The sequence below is a fragment of the Choloepus didactylus genome, chromosome 9 (assembly GCF_015220235.1).
Source record: "Choloepus didactylus isolate mChoDid1 chromosome 9, mChoDid1.pri, whole genome shotgun sequence".
NCBI lineage: Eukaryota > Metazoa > Chordata > Mammalia > Pilosa > Megalonychidae > Choloepus > Choloepus didactylus.
Genome location: NC_051315.1, coordinates 114,385,050 through 114,398,662, shown reverse-complemented (window position 1 = coordinate 114,398,662; position 13,613 = coordinate 114,385,050). Strand labels below are relative to the sequence as shown.

The 13,613-nt window shown below is 38.8% G+C and overlaps 1 protein-coding gene across 4 annotated transcripts in view; it reads left to right on the top strand.

The window, feature by feature from the left end:
• EPHA4 (EPH receptor A4) overlaps window positions 1–13,613 on the top strand; it is a 142,509-nt gene that overhangs the window by 125,883 nt on the left and 3,013 nt on the right. For 2 of the 4 annotated variants that reach the window (XM_037849142.1, XM_037849144.1), the window contains exons 14-17: window positions 1,765–1,914; window positions 5,327–5,520; window positions 8,846–9,001; window positions 9,328–10,242. In XM_037849142.1, the coding sequence (XP_037705070.1) occupies window positions 1,765–1,914; window positions 5,327–5,520; window positions 8,846–9,001; window positions 9,328–9,442 (615 nt within the window). In that variant the 3' untranslated portion in view covers window positions 9,443–10,242. Of the gene's footprint in view, window positions 1–1,764; window positions 1,915–5,326; window positions 5,521–8,845; window positions 9,031–9,327; window positions 10,243–13,613 lie in introns of those variants that run through there. The other 2 variants (XM_037849143.1, XM_037849145.1) reach the window with 2 other exon arrangements.

Genomic DNA, 13,613 nt, shown 5'->3' with positions numbered 1-13,613 from the left:
TATTTTTTTTTTTTTTACATTTCATCTTTCTTTATTTCTTCCTCTTTGCCTCCCTTCCTCTTCCTTTCCCTATCCTATCTTGTAATGTGGGAACGATCACGTGTTGGACATTCAGCCCTACTGGCACATACATAACAGTTGGGGTTGGGAGAACCCAATGCACAAAGCACAAGGAGCTCCTTTCTTGGGTTTGATTGTTTATTAAAAAATATTTTTCTATACTCATCTATTTTTCCTGATAGAATCTTCAATCCTTCCAGTACTATCAACCCAGCAATCACTGCATTAGTAGCAATGATAGCAGGAATAATATTTCCTGTCATTGATTTTATATCAAATCTACTCTTCATGTTCATACTGAAAATATGCATCCTGAGGTTTGCAGTAGAGGTGACAAAAATCCATTGCCATTGGACCATCCTTGTCCCATATGAGCTCAGCTCCATCTTTTTGTGTTTTTTTGCTAAATGTACTGTCAAAGTCAATGCTCTTTGAAAAAAGACTTGCATAACCCTTTACACCTAGAACGTGCTGGTCCTTCAGACCTAATGGAGTCATTTTGTTCAACTGATGTATTGGAGATACTTCTTGACCAGATCTTCTCCCCTAAACAATCTGTTGAACAAATTCTTTGCCCAAACAATGCAATTAGTAGGTTCTGAAGGTGTGTTATGAATTACAGCCAGGAAATGTTCTCTGGCTTAGTTTAGGATGACATTCGTAACACTTGGTCACACCCTTTTTAATAATAATTACTTGTCCAAGATAATCAGCAGTTCCACTCTCAATAAGAGGGACATAAACAGTCAGACACATTATATTTACATGGCTGCAGGCAGTTCTGTTATCCATAGCATTCCTAACCAATATAAACTCTTGGGAAAATTCAGTATTATAGTTGAGGTTTGTGACTCTATCGTGGCAGGCTATGATACTAGCTTTCTGATAAAACTGCAGTACACTTTCTTTGGCATCCTGTGTCTTTGATCTTACAACCCCTGGAAATTTGAAACTTGATTAAAAACACCTTGCACATAAGCATAAACAAACAAGAGACATTCTGGGCATGTATTTCAACATGCCCAGAGAATCAGTTCAAACAGGAAAAAAATGCTTTTCAAAATTTTGCTGGGTGATACACAGTTGCTTTACCATTTTTGCAAGTGTCTTTTTCAAAATTAATGATAACTCAAATCATGTCCTCAATCTGGTAAAGTCGTCTGTTATTCTCTGGCTTCCTCTAAAAGTCTATTTAGCATATCATCTTCTAGCTACATTTGGCGTTTTTCATATGGTGTAAGAGTAGGACAATGGTGTGATGGATAGAAGCTTTCACATTTAAGTTCTTAGTTCATGATTTTTAGAGCAATGTTAAACATTACCTTTGTGCTGTTGGGTAAGAGAATCCAATAAGAAGTCGGATAAAGGTCAATCGTATATCCATTGGTATACCATGGATAACACGTAGGCATTTTGTAAAACCTGAGATTCCTTCTCTTCTACAATATTGCCTTAAGCAGAGCTCAGATAGTAGGCAGACGTTTAAAAATATATTAAACAACTTACTTGTTCACTTCCCTGTGACTAAGGAAAACAAATGTCTCAACCTGGAAGACATTAGTTAAAATAAACAAGTCTCTTATTATTGGTTTGAGGCTACCCAGGAATGCTGTTGTCCTGCTTGGCAAGCAGTAACCGCATCCAGAAACTAAAATGGCACATCAATGATGTACTTAGGGAATAACTTATGGCTCATGTTCACAGGGTGGCAAGATTCCTATCCGGTGGACTGCGCCAGAAGCAATTGCCTATCGTAAATTCACATCAGCTAGTGATGTATGGAGCTATGGAATCGTTATGTGGGAAGTGATGTCGTATGGAGAGAGACCCTATTGGGACATGTCCAACCAAGATGTGAGTCTCTGTGTTCTGAAATGTATGTCTTTGCATTGAGATTCGGGAAGTTCTGCATTACTGTATGATGGAGTGAACCTGGGGTTTGAAATGGTGCATTAAACTTGAGATTTTTTAATACAAATGTATCTAGTACTGTATAATTCAACATTAAGGTCATGGATTTCAAGGACCAAAATTAGATGACCTAAATGGGATAGTGTGGCAGACAGCTAAAGAGATGCACAGATGGCTAGATAGATGGTATGGGATAGTAAACTTTTAAAACCGTATTAAAACAAAATTAAATTCCATATTTTAAGAAAATGCAAAGATATTTGCAAAAACACAAATTTCACCTGTGATAAAATTGGCATGAAAGTTTATTGGTAGAAAACTAGTGAATATTTTAAAGCTGGCATAGATGTAATTAGAGCTTGCCCCTTGAGGACTCTAAAATAAAACTTCACTAAATGACCCTTTGTAAATTATGCACATCCTTTTAAATGTACCATCTGGACTACTTCGTAAGGAAGTAGCCACAATGCTTGCAATTTGAGAAAAGCATTCAATAATGACACTAATCAGATGCCAGAGTAATAGAATTTAATTACAAACATCTCCAGTGAGGAAGAAAAAAACTATTTAGACCTGAGGGTCTTCCTAGAACACTTTTAGCTAACTCGAGAAAGGTTTTAGTTAGTTCTGGAAGGGTTAGAAATCAGATCAAAATAAAATGGTCACCTGTACTTTTTGATCGTTCTTAATTTTTATGCATGAGGAAGAACATTAGCATAGAGTGTTTACAAATGGATGGTATTCAGTTCATCAGTTACAATTATACCTTTGAAAAAGACTTTTTAAAAAATTCTCTCTGGTGTGGAATGTTACCTGACCATCTACCCTGTCCTCCTGAATCAACAGGAAGTTGCCAAGCCTTGACAATTAAACTAAGAACCAGGTGCACTTAAGAAATAGGATGCGGTTGCCGTATCACTGAAAGAATGTTCAGAGCAATGGAGAAGCTAATGCCCTCCATGTCGAGAGGGGCAAGAATTCTCTACTCTAACGGGAATAATGGTGTTGACATTGTATTATCTGTAAATTAGAAAGGAAGATTCATAGCAGATGGGAAGAAAGACAGCAGCTAGCATAACTGATAGATAATTACAGGCTGGGAAAAAGTCTACAGAGGTGAATGGCATGTTATCTACTGTTTGAGGCAATTATGCTGTGCAGACACCTTCTAGTGGCTTCTTATAGCCACATTTGTGTTCAGGTGAGAGACTCAGAGGGACAAAGACAAACCAGCTCAGTGAGCAAGTAGTGCACCTATTTACTTATTGAATTATTTGATATTTAAGGTTTCCTTTAATTCCCAAAATAGTTTTAGACCTGTAAATTTGGGTCTGTACATTGTGGGAAAAAAACCAACCAGCTGTCTGGTTTTAGCCATACAATGGCATCTGAAGCCATTTCTCTACCACAACTAATATTGATCTGTCATTTGTATCTATTTGTCTGTGTATTGGATTCTTTATAGAACAGGAATCAATACGCAACATAACTGGAGAATTACATTCATGAATAGAATTCATTTGGCTTATGGTAAATGGACTGAAAGTAACTGTTGAAAATATGTCAGATTTATCAAGTGTTTTGTTTGTTTTAATCCTCTGCCCCCAAAACATTCAGCAGTAAACTGAGAAAATATGCTTTATTAACCCACAAGCCATTATCCAAGCTGGCAGTGGATTGGGAGCTTATGAAAAAGTATTAATCAGTTTAAGGGGCTATAACAAATTATGTTACCCTGGCATCAGCCCAGTGTTGCTTGCATTCTCATCCATTTTGCGTTCTCATAAATTTAATGTAAAATGCTTTCACAAGTGTAGTACCTGGGGAGATAAAAGAAAGTTAGAAGATCAAACTGACCTGGTTTTCATTGCCAGAAATAAATAGAATAAAGCTCAGTAGGACAGCATAGGGAAGTCTACCTTAGAAGGAGAAACAGATACTACTAGTGTAACAGGATGTTGCCAAATGCATGGGAGAAAAAGGCTCAGAGAGAGAGAGAGACATCACAAGATGATTGTTATAATGAAGCAGTGCGGTGATTAAAGCCACATTCGTCATACTGGAGCATAGAAACTGGACTCAACAGAATTGACTATTTCCAGTTGAAGACCGGTTGTTGAACAGTCAGAAAATCCATCCCAAGGTGAAGCCAATGTGGTTAGTAAGATCCGTGGTTATTAAGATGGCTGTCCCCACTGGTTGTTCAGCTAGTAGCTATAATTTTGGTAGGGGGAAAAATAAACACTGATTTAAAACAAATAAAACTTTTAAAACAAACAGACAAACAAGGCCTCTAGAATCTCATAGGATACCTGTAAGCAAAGCTTATGAGTAGTTCAAGAAACTAAAGTAATTCTTTCTTCAAATTCAGCATGAGTCATAACATACTACATTATTGGGATTCTAAACTCTGAAAGAGGAGGAGTTAGAGTAAATCCAACAAGAAAAATACTGTAATGTCTGTGAAGGCAGCTTTAAAAAAAAAATAGAACTGGAAGAAAGACTTTTGAATGATTTGTCTTCGCAGACAGGGAAATTGTTCTGAGATGATTTGGGACAGTAAGACAATTATCATCTACCATTATGGCTTCCTTCCTGAGATGAGTGAGGGTCCCTTTGAAATGTAAATGCCCTAGAAGAAGTGGTGGTGTGGCTTTAAATCTACTCACTAACACCTATAACATGGCCAATTGCAACCGAGGCCAAGAAAGAGATACAGAATTGGCGCTTGAAGAGATAGTCTTCCAAAAGAAAAAATGGCTGGACACCCAGAGTGCCATGTAGAGTGTACTGTTTCAGAGAGGGACTTTGTCTGCTGGATTGCGAGGTCTGAAAGATGGGCTCCGATGTGGACCCACTTCTTGCTTGAGCAAGAGAACACAGGCTTAAAATGGTGCAAAGGGAACCCAGTTTGGAGAACAACTATTAACTGCTTCCTAAGGGAGGTCTTTAACATTAGGTCACAGTTTCTTATGCTGAGTGTTCAGGTATGCTGATGCTGCATAGCTGAATGGGAGGGGCACAGGGCAGGGCTGTGTGACCTCTGAGGGCCATTGCCAAGGCTATGACACCAGGTTGCTGTTCTGACTACTTTAGAGCATTGATGCATCTTCTCTTTAGAGTTTCAGTTTGGCACTATCTGCTATCTGAGAATACCCCATAGCAACAGCTGCCTTCCCTCTCTTGCTGCCAGTCATACTCAGGTCCAGCCTTGGCTTCTGTGAAGGAGTTGGAGTGGTTCCCATCCTCACGCTTGCTGGCAGCTTAATGTACAAGAAACATGCCTGTCGGGAGGGTGAACCTCTAACAGTAGCTTGCCTGGCAGCTTAACATACCATTCTGTTGTCTTCAATAGGTGATTAAAGCCATTGAGGAAGGCTATCGGCTACCCCCTCCAATGGACTGTCCCATTCCCCTCCACCAGCTGATGCTAGACTGCTGGCAGAAGGAGAGAAGCGACAGGCCTAAATTTGGGCAGATTGTCAACATGTTGGACAAACTCATCCGCAATCCCAACAGCTTGAAGAGGACGGGGACTGAGAGCTCCAGGTCAGCCATGCTTACTTAATAGTGATGTATGAAAGAATACATCAGAGGTGGCAGGCAATCAGTGACTCACTTTAATTCCTACATTTTCGTCAGAGGCCACTTCACAGCTCTCGGAAGCCTGGGTGGCTTTTTTCTCAATTAGTGGAATATTTATGGTAGTTCTCTTCACCATTTTGCAGATCCTGAAACTGTCAGGCCTTCAATGGTAAAAAACAAAACAAACAAACAAACAAAAATAACTAAATAGCTAATTTTATGATACTAGACATGAAAATTTAGGAAGAGAGATGAAATGTACTTTCGGAAGATGTTTGGTGTCTGGAAATGCTGTATTTTGAAAAGAAAAAGGAACATTGTGTTAAATGCTTTATTTTGAAAAGAGAAAGGAACATTGTGTTAAAGAGAAATAACAGGCAGCTTTTTAAGCAGTGCAATTTTAAATTGACTTTTAATTGTAGCAAGAGATTCACTACGTTTCAGTTCTTTTGGTTTCTGTCTTCTGAATCTCGCGAGTAGGAAACAACTGGGCTAAGATAGAAACTGATCGAGTTACAGAACCTGCAGATGAATGTTTGAGAAGGGTTCTAAAAACTGAGATGATTGTGCTACCTATAAAAAGTTAGTTAATTCTTTGGAAAGTGCAAAATGAAGAAACGTACAAGTCCAGCAGGAAGAAAAAGTTACTGCAAGTCCTACAGTTCAATAGAAACTTTTCTACATGGAGACTGGGCTTGGATTCAGGCTACCTAGATCCCCGGCCCAGCTGCAAGGGTATAAACATCCATGTCAGTTAGATCATTTAGGAGGAAAGGCACAACGCCAGGTGACTCAGGCCTGTATGAAGCACCTACTCATCTCCAAATCTGAGCTTCTCAAAAGCTTGTCTTTCATTGTGACCCTGAGTGAAAAATAGGGTATTTCTCCCATGATAAGCAACCCCTTTCAATCAGTCTTTGAAGCCATTCCTATGCTCTCCTCCAATCTTTCTCCTGAAAACTTAGCCTGTATATCCTGGAAGGGGAAGATACACTTATTTTTACAATATTTGAAAAAAAGAATTTGGGTAAACAGTAGAGCTACACTCTGTTCTTCTGCAGGCTTTCAAATTCCTTTGCATGGACCATTATACAAAGATCTTAATGGTCAAACTCTTCTATATAGCCCTGGATTGAATTCATGTCTTACCTCTGATGCTTGCTAGCTTATGTGACCATAAAATCATTGCCTAGCATTTCTGGGCTATTTTTGCTCTTCTGTTTTCCAAGAAAATGAAAGCAGATGACTATAAGGCCTCCTTTCCAGCCTAGCTGTCTTCTTTGATTCCAAGGTGTATACCACCTCCACTTTTAGATCTTTAGCTATAGATCCTGTTTGTTTTGGCCGAGCATCCTAAGGCCAGTTCTTTGGGGGCTCTGGTGAGTCTCATGCTAGTGCAAGCTCTCCAGCCACCAGTTCTGCCTAATGGCTGCTTTGTACCATTGTGCAGAACAAATTGATTATTGAATACACTTTTCTCAATTCTGAATTTTTCTCGCTGATTGTACTTAAATAGCTCTGATGCTTATTACTGCTTGCTGATAATGGGATGTAGTATAACATGGTATGCGATTCAGCATAGAATTAAGCAAATGTCATGGTGCTCCACAAAGAGCATGAAGAGTTCCAGAACAAGCTTGAGCGTGATGCTTAGAATAATTAATATCAAGTGAGGACATTTTCATCCTAAGGTCGTTTTGCCTTTGCCAGGCACCCAGAGCCTATGTCTTTGCTTAAACCATTGCTCTTTACCCAATAGTGAATATTAGTGATAAATAATATTCCAACACTCAATTAAGAGTCTAAAATTCTATGTGGTAACATTTGTTAATTCAAGATTGGGGGCAGCATTAAATCTTGTTCATTCCTGCAGTAAAAAATCTGCAGAATTTCACTCAGAAAATTGGAATTAATTGTCCTTTGGGACACAAAAGAAAGGTCCCGAAGGCAAGCTATTATTGGAATGCAAAACTGATTGATAAAAACAAGTCTTCATTAAGAGAGTTATATGAAAAAAGAAGCAGTATAAATCAAAATAATTTAGGTAAAAAGGAAAAAGAAAAAAATGAAAGTTGCTTAATTCTGCTAGGTAGAAAATTAATCAAGGCATTATATTTATTCACTTGTTTTTAGAAGAAAAGAGGGCTCTTTTTGAAAATTTGTTGAAAATTCAGTAGTGATGATTCATTTCTGATGAAAATGTACTCAAAAACACAGTCTCAGGATGAAAATCAGGTTAACAATGTTAAGATCAAAATAATCTGTAATTTCTAGAGTAAAGGAAATTTGAAGAAAATATAACTTAACAAGTAACAGTGTTGTTATATAGGTAATTATAGTGTAGATGATATATAATAGCCCTATGAAGGTCAACCCTTTGGTTATTAAATAGTTTGATGAAAATGACCATAAATCTCTTAATAATTACTATCCATAGATAGGTGATTTATCGTATATCGATATCACAAGGAATGGCACAACTCCTGCCTTAAATTATATATAGTAGCTCTTGACAGTTAATAAAAAAACAAGTGGCCCGAAAAATGCGTAAACTAATAAATAAGTTAATAAAGAAGCACTTGGAATTTGTCAAAATCATTACTTAGGAGCCCCAGCAAGGGAATCCGAGAAGCACATTCCACCGTGCAAACAGTGATCAAAGCAGCCATTCTTCCTGCCAGCCTTGGCACACGTGTGTGGGTCAGGCCTGGGTTGATTAAAGAAAGGATTAACTCCCTGCTGTCCCAGGTTTGTTTGAATGCACTGAGCCTGGCTGCAAACCTGGCTGGAAACATGGTGGACTTGAACTCTCACTGTGTTCTCTGCTCCCATGGAGTCTGGTAGGTGGCAGGCTCACAGTTTTCCTTACTCATACTTCACTAGGGTTTCTATAGTTGCTGAAGTAAAGTCTGCACTATGCAGGGCTGGCAGGGACTGGTCGGCTTTCCTCAAAGATGGAGCAGGCAGGTCTCAGCCACAGGGGCCCTCCAATCTTTGCCCCAGTCTAGGATGCTAAACGGCCTGCTATGAGCTTTAATGCACGGACATGTCCACTTAAAACAAATGCGGAAAATGGAATTAAGAACGGAAAGAGTGACGGATACCTCCTTTGGCAGCTTCGTGAAATTCAGGGCAAAAAATAGTGCAGTTATGTTCCACTGATGGTTATTCCATCTAAAGCCTGCCCTTGGTGGTTCTGTTCCCCTGGTCTCTAAGGCAATCTGACCTCCGAGTCTTGCTGTCTCACTCATACCTCTTGTCTGTCTGAACATTTTTGTTCCATTTCCAGACCTAACACTGCCTTGTTGGATCCGAGCTCCCCAGAATTCTCTGCCGTGGTATCGGTGGGCGATTGGCTCCAGGCCATTAAAATGGACCGGTATAAGGATAACTTCACAGCTGCTGGTTATACCACACTAGAGGCTGTGGTGCACATGAACCAGGAGTAAGTACTCAGCGATGTAACACGAAAGGGTAAATCCAGATTTAATAGTATTTTCCTTTTTTGCTTTGAGCTGCATAATCATCTTATTCATTTAAAAAAAAAAAAAACTGGAATGCCTCTCATTTTGACTGAGTATAATTTGACACAGACTCTATGAAGCACCTACATTATTGCATTAAATTGCTTAATTAAACATTTTAATGCACCTGCCTTGTTGTGCTGTATGAACTGTGGCTGATTTAAATGTGTGTCTGCATGAAGTCCAGGAAAGAGGTTCTCGGCTCTTGTGAACTTTCTCGCTCTTTCTTTCTTCCCCCTACATACAGTGACCTGGCAAGAATTGGCATCACGGCCATCACGCACCAGAATAAAATTTTGAACAGTGTCCAGGCAATGCGAACCCAAATGCAGCAGATGCACGGCAGAATGGTTCCTGTCTGAGCCAGTGCTGAATAAACTCAAAACTCTTGAAATTAGTTTACCTCATCCATGCACTTTAATTGAAGAACTGCACTTTTTTTACTTCGTCTTCGCCCTCTGAAATTAAAGAAAAAAACAAGTATCTGCAGCATTGCTTGGTGTACAGTTTGCTGAAACTGTGGGGCTTACAGAAATGACAACCTGTCGTTTGCATTAGACCTGGAACAAATTGTTTCTCAGAAGTACTTCTGTCCATCGCTAGTCTGTAGAATACATGTACCTATATAAATAGAACATCGCCTCTGAGTGTTGATGCTGTATTTGCTGCCATAAACTTTCCTGAGATATCCTTGATCCTCTCTCCATTTGGAATTACAACCCTAGTGTTTTGTTTGTGGAATAAATTACAGTCATCCCTCTTGGAATGAAGACCATGCCCAGGATCATTGTTGAAGGACTCAATTTTAGCTCTTAGGGCTTGGTTCATACTGTGGAAAAAGCCTACATGAAAGCCATGTGGCTCATCAGTGTTGCTCCTTCATTGCACAGCTAAAGCACAGATCAGGCTGCCTTGTGGATTACTGTTACTACAGGGTGGGCTGGAAAGAAAGGGAAAATGGATTTTAAAGAACTCCCAAGAACCATACACCTCTACCTGGACAAGTGAGGTCTGTTTCTTTGGGCCCTGAGACTGTGCCATATAAAGTCTTATTTTGGGACTCTATAAACTTATTGTAACTACCTTTTGGATAGCAGGCTGTGACAATCTTAAATAGGGAACTTTCATACTTCCTTTAAAGGAGCAACCCCAAATTTAAAAGGTAAGTTGAAAGAATCAGTAATGAATTTCTCTTCAATGAAAATGTTAAAAAATAAAATCATCGTATTTGAAATACTGAGCAGTAAATATTCTTTCATTTCTATCAGCTGGAGCACATAAGATCAAGATAAAACATCCCAAACAATCCCACTGACTGGGCATTACCCCATAGTCCCAGCAATGACTAAAGTACCATTCTCCTTTCCCTCTCAGATGTCTATGCATTTTATCCAGAAAATCCATCTTTATGTTGAATAAGAGCAATCATGTTTGAGAACATCCTGAGAAACCTGTAAGGGGAAGTGGTGTCCAGCTCTGCTTCCAAGGAACATTGCTTCACACCAGCTGGTTACACCACTTTAGAAGGCAGCACTCTCCATGAATACTTCAAAAGAGTTACTGATAAAATGTATATAGATAAATAAAGTATTTAGACAAAATCTGTCACCTTGTAAGGTGGAAGATCCACTCCCCCTAGATAGAGGGAGTCCTCGGAATCAATGCTATACATTCGGTTGAGAAGAAGCAGGACTGAACTTGGTGTAGTAGGGAGTGCAATGCAGGATGGCAGGAGCTGGTACTGGTGAAGACACCCTCCCAGGGGGTCACCATGGAGACTCTGTTCCATCAGTCCCAAAGGTCTTCTGCCATCCCCTCATTTCATCAGCAAGTACTTTCTTCATTCTTGATGGTTTCCCCCCATGCTTGCCAATGGATCTTTTAATAGATGAAGTGACAAAATGAGGCGGTGAGGTGTATGAGCAAAAATAGATTTTAGAATCTCTGTGTTTCAGATGCTTTTAGGCAATTGATCTATTCAAACTTCTCTTAGCCTTATTTTTTTTCCCCTGAAAATGAGGACAGTGCAGATCTCAGATTGTGGGAATTCCATTAGAGAATGTATATCCCACCCCTTGTCTCTATAGCACATATTTTGAAATGTTCATGCCGTCCCTTTTTAACTACAAAATAGAACAGGATGGTTTGGGATTCTTTAAAGATTTTGGTCCTCTTTTGACAGAGGAGACCAAAAAACACCCTGGATCCCCTGCTGTTCTTCCAGGAGGAAGTGAAGTATGAACTATACGAAGTCAGGTTCAGGGGGGTGACATCTGGACCCCCGTTGGCTGTGCCTTCCCTCACACAGGTCTCCATTCATTCATGCCAGCATCTTGAGCATCTGGATCCCAGGCAGTAACCCCTGTAGACTTTCTCCCTAACTTTTTGGGTCATGTGTCTCATCCTTTGGAGAGTTTGCTTTGGTTGCAAAGTATTAGGAGGTCTTTTCCATTAGTCTCGTTTTCTGGTCTGCTCCAATAGCCTTTCTACCAGACAGGAATAGCCAGGGAGGATTTTCCACTATTTCAGAGATGGGACTTGCAATTCGTCTTGACTCCCTCATTATCAGAAAGCGACCTACTAAAAAACATGTTTTTCATCCATAAAGACCATTAGCCTTTGATGCTTCTATTTTATATTCCAGAATATTCTTCTTGAAACAGATGAATTAAATGACTTTGTTCATTCCTAGAAGCAAAGAGCCTGATTTTTTTTTTTGACTGGACAAGTTTTAACTTTTTAACTGTGACATTTTTATCAAACAATAGTTTGCCTGATTTTAATGAGCCCTTTTTCCATGATAGTTTTATCCTGAAAGCTGTTTCTTAAAGAACAAGGAACATTAAATTTGATGCTGTCAAATCATGACAGTTAGTAAAATCTTTCTGCAATAATAGTTGTAAAAGCTTTGCTGTTCTGAAGGAATGTGAAATTTGTTTTTAAAACTACACCAACAATTTTTGTTTTATCACTACTTTTGCTGTCTTATGAGTCCTGGATATTCATGTTAAAAGTTGACAAGTATAGGTCAGATTTTGCTCTTTTTTTTTTTTTTAATTTTTTTTTTTTTTTTTCCATCAGCAAAGCTGTGGAGTATTTTGTGTTCTTTTCACACTCCAATTCCAAAACATGGCATTATGGCAATATCTTTTAAGTAAAAACAGAAGGTAGCTTTATATATATTGAATAATTAAAAGTTGTGCTTTCTTAAAGTCAACAACTGAAGGCTTGAAGTGTTTTTCTAAATATTGGACATATTCAAAGCAAAACATTTCAAAAGGGTGAGTTTATCTATTCCAAAATATCTTAAGTGAATGTTATAAACTATTCTGAAGTCACCTTGCTACTTACTGCTCCATGGCTATCTCTATAAATGAAATCATCAGGCAACGATTGAAAGAAAGGTGGAATTTGAAGTCTTACTTCTCTGAAAGCTTTCCTCCTCTGAATCTTAAAAATTTTAACATCAGTATGAGTTGGAAAGAAGACCAATGGAGAAGCCAAAAAAGGACTTTACCTGCATCTACAATAATATCCAGTGGCATTAGAATGTTAGCTCTCACCACAGCCTCCATGTAGTTATCCATTTTAGAAGACAAGTGTGAGAACAAGGGGGATACTGCATTGTGTCCTGGGGCATGGAAATAAGATGCTGGCATCTGGACAGCTATGGATTCTAAAGCCAGACTGGATGTGGACACTGGGGAATTCACACCACTTTTCTTTATACCTCAGTTCCTTCACCTGCAAATTAGAGATAATGATATCTTAATAGTAATATCTTTACTAAGTCATGGTGATGGTGTAACTGTATATGAAATACTCTTAGTTAAACACAATGAGATCTAAAGAAAAAAGGTGCACCCTTACTCCAAAGTTGTCCAACTTTTGTGCATCCATCTTGTACTTGCAATTCCAGATGTTTTATTGAGACATGTTAGAGTGGAGTGAAATGAAGTTCAATGGTAGGAAGCCATGCAAATGAAGCTTCTTCACTTCATATGGATTTATGGTTTAGTGGTATCCATAAAATGGTGGTAGACCCATGAAATTATTCCTAGCAGGATGAACATGTTATTTGGCCTTGAGATTTGTGGAGTTTGTCTTGTAATTGAAAAGAGCAAGACACACAGGTAAAACCTCTTTATAATGAAAGGAACTAGATAATAAAGACACGTCCATGCCTTCATGACCAACACAAAGGACCAGTGTGTTTATTTACTTACAAGGGATTCTCTTTAACTTAAAATCCCACATAGACCATATGCTTTGCCTGGTCCCTGTCCAAGGAGTCCCCTATGATAAAGGATTTGCCTGAATTCAGAGGAGTGGAGAAGGCTTATTTTATTGATCTCTTATTCTGGCATCAATTAGATATAAAACGTCACATTCCCATGCTTCTTGCTTCAAATATCCAGTCATTTTCATACACATGCATACTGACCAAGTCCCCAAATTGTTCACTTAATATTATAAATACATTTATATCACATTTAGTGAAGAAGCCATTCGGCAGATTGAAAGGGGATAAAT